General features: G+C 34.0%; 1 protein-coding gene across 1 annotated transcript; it reads left to right on the forward strand.

Annotated features, from left to right (window-relative positions):
• The first annotated feature begins 2542 nt into the window (after nucleotides 1-2542).
• Nucleotides 2543-5155, forward strand: LOC120351708. The gene is made up of 2 exons (XM_039429821.1): nucleotides 2543-2874; nucleotides 4245-5155. Exons 1-2 carry the CDS (start codon nucleotides 2789-2791, stop codon nucleotides 4855-4857), a joined length of 699 nt encoding a protein of 232 aa, XP_039285755.1. The 5' UTR covers nucleotides 2543-2788; the 3' UTR covers nucleotides 4858-5155.
• Nucleotides 5156-9299: the final 4144 nt, after the last annotated feature.

The following is a 9299-nucleotide window of genomic DNA, read 5'->3' on the forward strand; positions in this document are numbered from 1 at the left end:
AAAGTTTTCCTCGAATATAACCATGACACTTTCCTTATGGTACTGAGAAACCTTTACACACATCGTATTTCAAGATCACAAAAGAAAATTTCATTACCTTTCACTCAGTCAAGAAACACATTCAACTGCATCCCATCTAATTGTTTTCCCTGGAACGAAATCAAATTCAATATACGGTCAATGACATTGTAGAACGCATTTTTCTCAAGGGAGGGAGAACTGGAATTTTTTCATCCCATCTGGATTTAAAGGTCGATGCATCTCTAAATACATACTGAAAATACAATAGATGGATTGCGTAATAAATCTCTTAACCCTCGGTGCGAGAAAGAGATAGAGTGGGAGTGAGAGAGACAGATAGAGTGAGAGAGAGAGGAAGAGAGAGAGAGAGAGAGAAAGAAAAGAAGAGGGAAAGAGAAAGTTTGAAAGGATATAGAGGGAAAGATTAGTAGGAAATCAGTGTGCATGGGGAAAAAGAGGCTACTGTTCCATTTGACGAGAAAATTCGAATGGGAGAGGTTGTTGAACTCTTTTTGAAGAGAAATACACTTCATTTAATGTTTATTTTCATAAGAGAGGTCAATGTATTCGATTAAAATGCTCCATTTGATGCTGATGTTACATGTTTTTTACTAGTAGTTCTGTGAACAGTAGACCTCTTGCTCAGCAAGTTACATTGACCCATTGTCATGTTTTCTCAAAAATTAATAGATAATTTATCAATTTAAAATGTCTAGAAAAAATCCTAAATAAACATAGAGCTTTCTGTCCTATCGTACCGTGACGTGTCGTTCCGGAATGTGAGTGTGAGCGCTGGGTCTGGCTGCAACTGTCTACAACGTTGATGGAAAGATACATTTTCAAGATGTTCCATGTTTTTGAACGAGTAGTATTATAGTCAACTAGACAGCAGCTGATTTATGATGAATGATTCTATAGTCTGATTTTTACTCTAATATTGGCGTATGGAGGAGGCTCCTTTTTCCTTTTATATTATCCTTGAAATGCAAAATTTCAAACAACCTTATATATATATATATATATATATATATATATATATATATATATATATATGTCGACGCGCAATTCAAAAAGGAACATACCTGTCAAATTTCATGAAAATGTATTACCGTGTTTCGCCGTAAATGCGCAACATATAAACATTCAAACATTTAAACATTAAATGCCAAACCGTTGACTTGTATCTTAGACCTCACTTCGATCGGTCAATCAACTACGTCTGAAGGAAGAACATGTCCTCTAGTGTAGTACCATAAAATGAAAAAAATCCTTCTCCCTTAATATGTGAATTATAGGATATATAATAATCAATCGAGTCTGGAGTCTAGAGTGTTCCTTCAGTAGAATTCTAACAATGCAACATTCGGGGGGATGAACAAAAAATGGAACGGTTTGGCAACACGGTAAACATCACGGGTGGCCGATGTTTTCACCACTCTACACCAGGGAACTCCACAGGAGGTCTCACAAACTGGACTCAAGTCACTCATTTTTGACTCTGGGTCTTTCAAGAGTCAAAACATCCCAATTGAGAGGCGAGGAAGGATATAATTCTGGCAGCCGGCCTCTGAGCGCCCAGTTTAACATGGGGTGAAAAACTTATCAATCGATTACAAGCCTCCTAGTAGTGCTTTCGAGAAATGGTTATATTCAAATCACGCAGATTTATAGTGGCTTTCATTTGATGTTTAAAATCAACTCAATATGATAAGTGGTCAAGTTTTTATTTGTAAAAAATAACTGTTAAATTCCCATAAGAAAATCGTCAATTTGGTGAAAACGATAATGATGATTACTAAGTTGTTTTTTAATGGATAATGAAATTGAAAATTGCTCAATGAAGTTCAACATTTTCTTTGTGATTCCAATGTTTGAAACAAGAATATTTTATTTTTTGAAATTGTTAAAAAATAAATTTATAAATGCCTGCAAAAACTGCATTTAGCCGGCCTGCATGGTAGTTCCGGCATTCTCCGAGGGAGGGTAGCACTAGAGAGAAGAGAGAGGGTACGAGAGGAGGGATATCACCTTCCTTTTCTACTCAGAAGGGCTGGTAGCAGGATAACAAGTTTGTATTTCTATACCTTCCACCCAAAATAGACCGATTAGTAGAAAAGACCTACTGAGAGATTGATTGATTGATTGATTGAGTACTTTATTTATGTAGATTACAATATATACTGTCTTATACACTTATATACAATAGCTTACAATACAGCAAAGTTATAGATGAATTTACATTATATAGACTAAGAAAATAATTGTTGAACTGTATATGATATGAAAAAGCAATTTGTAATATAATAACTATAGATAATAATTATATTGTTATGCATCTACATAAATTGGCGGAGGTTTGGACATATCAATGTCCATTCTTTGGAAATAATATTAAAAATATCCTCCCCACTAACTCTCTACCAAAACGTTAATTTCATTATTTAAACTAAGGATTTATTTATTAATGGAAATATTGTGAAAGTTTCAATCAATATGAATATTTAAGAGAGAGAGAGAGAGAGAGAGAGAGAGAGTGAGTTTGTGTGAGTGTGTGAGCGAGGGAGTGGAAAAACACTATTGTTCATTTGTAAGCTAGTTGAGGAATTTTGTCTTTCAAGTGACTTCGACTGTCTTCTGTCGCCTTGTCGACTAGTAATAGGAAATCATTAGTGTTTTGAATACGAGCAACAAGAAAGGATCAGTTTTGTGGTGTTCATTTGTGTTCTTGGTGAATAATTATAGTTTTTTCATTTTCGTGTTATCAATTATGGGAAAGACTCGAAAATGCTTGTCAGCTCCAAGGAAAAAGCGGCGATTGAATGATGCATTGAAAAAATACATGGAGGAAAAGAGGTAAGTTTGAAAATTGTTGATGTTATAATGTTCACTTGGTTATTACATCTGTAATACCTTCACAGTTCACTAGACATATTTTCAAGTGCAGTATTTCAAAGAACCCTACAGTAATAATCGGTGTGATCCGTGAGAAAGGGGTCGAAATACGAATAGATCGAAATATCCATAAGGTCTAATATTTATTACATTAGCATAGTCTTTTATCACGTGTAATTGGGAGATATTTTTTATGTACTATAGAAAACATCTATTAGAAAAACCTATAAAGACAAATATCCAGTTCAATGTATTCATTTAAAATCCCGTGGAATGTGGGCTTACATAACACTCACTGAAAAATTATTATTATAGCCCATATAATTTCTGAAAATTTATAACCCCTGAGAAAAAATGTCAAATACTATACGCCCTCTGTAGGACACTGTAATGAGAGGATATTCCAATGAGAGTAAGAGAGACGGATCAGTGTGTCTCAGGGTTTGATGTGCAAGTGGAGTCAGTGACTGACCGGCAACCAAAACCTGTCCTGTCACATATTATTGTTCATCATAGGTAACAATACAGTATACACGAAATTGCAATGGAGTCTATCTTTAGGTCTCTATAGTCTCTATATAGACTATAGGTATCTATAGTCTATCTATAGTCTATCTATAGTCTATCTATAGTCTATCTATAGGCTATCTATAGTCTATCTATAGTCTATATCTATCTATGGGTCTCGTACTCGCCAAAAGGTTTCTTACAGCTATTATTATTTAGTCTTGCGTGAAGCTTGGTATAATTGTTACAAATACATATTGGTTCCATATGACTACACGCAAATATAACTTGTATAGTTTCCCCTAATAAATATCAAATAGAAACATTACTAATAGTTTGCTCAGGATTGAATAGACTTGTTGTCAAAAATCCACTTTTATTAAATAAAAATGGATATTTTACAGGAGCATGCTTTCGTGTGTGCTCACACATCATCAGATGTAAGTTACAGTACAGTTGGGAAGTAGAAAGATTCCAACTTAACAAAAACAAAAGCAAGAGCTACTTGATCATTCTGAGTAATTATCATTTCTATTTTTAATTTATGATTTTAATTTTAATTCTTTTAATTTTGCTTTTGTTTTTGTTAAGTTGGAATCTTTCTACTTCCCAACTGTACTGTAACTTACAGCTGATGATGTGTGAGCACACAGGAAAGCATGCTCCTGTAAAATATCCATTTTTATTTAATAAAAGTGGATTTTTGACAACGTTTCAAGTCTCTTCAATTATGGAAAAGTTCCACATCAACATTCACGCTACAAGTTTAATCAGGTGTTGAAAATACGTTTATCATACTAAGATAAATTTTGTTGTTATTTCAGGAAAGCAAAGGAATCTATGGACAACTTAGTAGAACACAGAAATGAAAATGGTGGAGAAGAAAAAGAAGAAGAGCTGCTGGGAAGACGCATCATCAATATCAATGAATTTCTTGAACAAATAAAACATTTGGATCATCATAGTCCTTTCGATTGTTCATTTAGAGATATGAAAGTTGTGGGGGAAAAAAGGGTAGGACTGAAAAGTTGTTTTATTATGAAGTGTAAAATGTGCAATATTGTACGAACTATTTGGTCAGAGAAGAAGAAAGACAATAGAATGGGGATAAATATGGCAGCAGTGAGTGGGACAATGACTACGGGGGGTGGCCACGCTCAGCTGGAGGAGATGCTGTCCATCATGAATATTCCTCCAATTAGTAACAAAACTTATATCAAGTATGAAAATGAAGTTACTAAAGGCTGGATTTCAACATCGGAGATGTCGATGAAAGATGCTGCAGAGGAGGAGGCGAGGCTGGCCAGGGAGCACGGCGACGTAGATAAGAATGGCACTCCTCTTATCACTGTTGTCGCCGACGGCAGCTGGTGTAAGCGATCCTACCGTAACAACTACTCTTCATTGTCAGGCGTAGTGATGCTACAGTGGAAATAAAGTGTCCATCATCTGCGAGAGAACTGACACCAGACGATGCTATTAGAAATAAAAAAGTAACATTTTGGAGGGTTGAAAAGAATGGGGAAATAGGGGGCATAAATGAAAACCATGATTTTTATTACAAAGTCCAAGGGCAGCTGAGAGTGACAGGTCGGCAATTATGCTATTTTGTGCTGTGGACACCAAAAGGCATAAAAGTTGCAAATATTGCTAGAAATGCAATTTTTTGGGAAACAAAAATGTTTCCCAAATTGGAAAAATTCTATATGAACTGCCTTCTGCCAGAAATTGTAGATCCGAGGAATAGTAGATCTATGCCCATAAGGAACCCGCCCTACATTGAAAAGGAAATTGAAAAAGCAAATCAGAATAAACTCGAAAAAATTAAAAACAAAACTGAGTGAATCAGTCCATATGAAGTTTTTGTAAATATATGATTATATAATAGCCAATAAATAAATAATTCATACATGTTATCCATTTATTGTTAAATTAAAAAAAACACATTTTCTGCATTTCATTGTAAATTTTATTGAAAATAGAACTTGAAATTGTAATGAATTTTGATAATATGAATATGCATTATTATTTCTCATGATAATCTTTATTATAGGTTGATGTTATAATAATTATGTGGAATCAATATTTGTAAAGTTTTTAATATAGAACAGAAATTATCTATTTTGCTTCTGAAATTCTCTTTTCATTACAGTAGATGTATTACCTTTCACTGATAATAGAAACCTTAGATAATGTATAATTTGGAAATGAATTGTTTTATTGATTTCAATAAGCATTTCAATTCACTTCAATAAGAAATCATGTTATCACATACAGTGGTGTAATACAACAGTTCACTAGTATTATAATTCTTTGTTATTATATCAGGCTATAAATACCTTTTTCCATTGCATATATTTCCACCAATAGATTCATTGATGGAAATACCATGTAGTACATGGAAATGTAACTCATGGGAGAATGTATTAAATCTTTCTACATACGAGTTTTCGTAAGTTCAAATATATATATTCGATGATATTCCATGATAAGATATAGTTATATACTATTCAGAACCTTACCAATTTTCAACCTTTGTTTTTCTTATTGGTCTCACTGTTTCCAAATCAATGTAGGAATTTGCCACACTGCGTAAAATAAATATAATTTCAAACTTTGTTCATTATTCAATCAATCAAATAGTTATTTATTTATCATTGCATTTATACAATATAAAAGTGTGAAAATAAATATAAAATAATTTGCAATAATCTGTTCAGAAAGTCTTATATTTAATAAATACATTAATTGTATTTTATTCAAATATAAGGTATAAATTTGAACTGAAATGTTTAGAATTATCAGTGTATTGAGGTTTCAGCTGGATATGTTTATACTTTCACACTATTGCTGCTTATAGTCGAAATATGATTTCTAGTGAAAATCATTTACAAGCTTCAAGAATGAAGACTAAAATGTTGGCCCCTGTGAGAATTCAAGGAGCTCCAGGCTACTAAAGATTTCTTCGTGAACACACTGAAGACTAGACAGACAGTCATTCATCAGACAATAGACAGGCATTTCAACAATCAATTGGTTACGGTCAACTGCAGACTTGTGTGGAGGGTTGATGGCTTTGTATTTTCACTCCCAAACGCTCTCTCTCATAGCGCTCTCACTTCTCACTCAGAAAACTGTACTGTTTTTAGCCCTACACTGTTTTTAGGTCTACACTGGTTCGTGCCATAGACTAAAAATTTTACTCCCTTCCGGGCCAAATAGATTGGTAGTAATAGGTAGGTAAGATTAATCCTAAACTGTCATCATCCCTTATAAAATAACATCAATGCTTCAAATTCATTCAATGGTGACAGTTTGATGAATCTCACCATACATGTTTCATCCGTTCAACGTGACTATGAATTAATGGGATGTTGAAATTTTGTTTCTAGAACGCTTCCCTGCGTGAATACAGGCTGCCTTATTACTGGAGAATCATTGATACGATTCAAAATCGTTGATGCGTATTTGCATCACTCGCCCCTCATCAAAAAATGAAAATAGATAATACTTCAAAAATATTGATACCAGATGGAGATCACCAGTAGATGTAACGCAGCATAAACATAATCTTCATAATATAATGAAGGAAAGAATTGGCTTATGCACGTACGGGATAGGAAATACAAGGATGAAGGTGTATAAGCCAATTATTTCCTTTATTATATTAATATCGGGGACTGAGCTCCGCTCTGGAGTACAAAAGCATAGAAAATTTATTACGAAAGAAGAGATTATAATAACATTCATAACATTCATACAGAAAGAAATTTCATAACATTTTTGGAGAGAAATAGTACAGGCTCAGCCTAGTTTTTCCTCCAATGTCATAATTGTATTATGATTATAGTATTTTATACAATAAATGAATGAATAAAAATTAATAAATGTTTTATCTAATCACAGTAAATTGAGATTAATTCCCAGAGGAATGCAAAAACTTCCCTCACAAAGGCCCAATTGCACAAAAGCCGCTTAAATTCCAATCCTGATTAACTTCACGTGAACCAAATCAGAGACCATTTCAAAAAGATGGATCTACTGGAATTAATCAGGATTGAGAATAGCCCGGCTTTTTTGCAATCGGCACTAAGTACCTGATTGAATGATTACAAAAGTTCAACAGCTGAGTCATAATTTTGACACAGTCCCACACACATGAACACGCTAACTCACTTTCATCACTAACAGACGACGAAATAATTATTATCAGCTGTTTTTCCAAGGATGGATAATAATTATCTTTTTAATGTCCTTCAGCGAGTTTTCCCAGGGATGAGACCCAGTGCAATCGAATCTTTATATTATAAACCTACTATGTTCTGAATTTCGTGAGAATCGTTAGAGCCGTTTTCGAGATCCGGTGAAATACAAACATATAAACATCTGAACATCTAAACAGAAGTTGCTCGTTTAATAGTATAGGATGGATTATATCTGTTTGAACTCATAAATGTGCAGTATGTATTACTAGATAAGCTACATGAATATAGCACAATCAATATATCCACCCATTTCTTGACGACCGTAAAGACCTTGTAGAGTTATTTATAACGTGACGGTATAGTATTTCCGTACGCTACACCGTTTAACGTGCTTCACTGCTCTGGTTGGCTGTATTACGATTATGTGCCGACGGAACTCCTATACCCGTGAGACATTATTGCTTACAGGACGGTACCTAGACTGGTATATCTATACTTTTTACAGCTTGGAAGCTTACAAAATACATAGTCTATCATATACATCTCAGTAGATCTATACTTTATCCAGCCTAGAACATTTATATTGTGATAGACGACTCTTATGACACCGTAATCTTTTTAACTCACTTCAGTATAATATCAGACTGAATAGAATAGAAAAGAAAATGTCTTCATTTATTTAAAATCAGTACAACACAATAAAATCAAAGATATAATTATGTAGTTTTAAGACTACAATCATGTCTTAAAACTCAACAAATTATATCAAAAGAAAATGATAAAAAATCTTATTATATTGAAGCTGCAAAAGACAAATAATTACGAAAAATTCACAGCCAATACGGCAGATTGTCTCGGAGAACCCATCTCAAATCAGTTAGAGAACATTGTGGAGGCTATGAGAAAACCTTCAAATCACGAAAATTTTTCCCCTCTGGCACCTCTAGAGCCCTCCAAATTTCGTCGACACATTTAAATAAGCCTCGCACAGAAAATTCGATAGAAGCTTTTTTGTTCAGCTCCCGCAGATAAGCTTATATCCGTGGTTCGAGTTCGACAAAATTCAAATGGTGACCCAGGAAATTGAGTTTTCATCGAAAATTTGAAGTTTTCCCAAATGCGAAAAATTCTCGCTGTTCGCTGTGGAAAGTGAACACCAAATCCTCCAGACCTTCCAAATTCTGCCCCCCGCCACCACTGTGCACCCCCCAAATATTTGGGACACATTTGAATTTGTTTCCCACAAAAAATGTATTACAAGCTTTTCTGTTCAGCTCCCAAGATGAGTGTATAGCCATAGCTACATTTCAACCAAATTCAAATAGCAATCCGATAATCTGTAGATTATCACCTGCTACAGATATTACATATATAACATAACAAACTGAAAACTTGTCCTTCTGAAATCTTGAAGAATTTAAAATATGAATTTAAGCCTATAATCATCCTCGGTGAAGTCAGAATCTTTATGCAAAATTTCAAGCTAATCACTTGAGTAGTTGGGACGTGATGATTCGTCATTCGTGAATTTCCCATCCCGCTCCTGTATGAGCTAGTTTTCCCCTTCATTATATTATAGATAAGCAGCATAAAAAATATCACACTTTAGTAAAGCTAAAGCGTATTTTCTCTACACATTTTCACACGATTTACCTATCACAGGAAAAGGAGTTG

Source organism: Nilaparvata lugens, chromosome 5 (genome assembly GCF_014356525.2).
Source record: "Nilaparvata lugens isolate BPH chromosome 5, ASM1435652v1, whole genome shotgun sequence".
Lineage (NCBI taxonomy): Eukaryota > Metazoa > Arthropoda > Insecta > Hemiptera > Delphacidae > Nilaparvata > Nilaparvata lugens.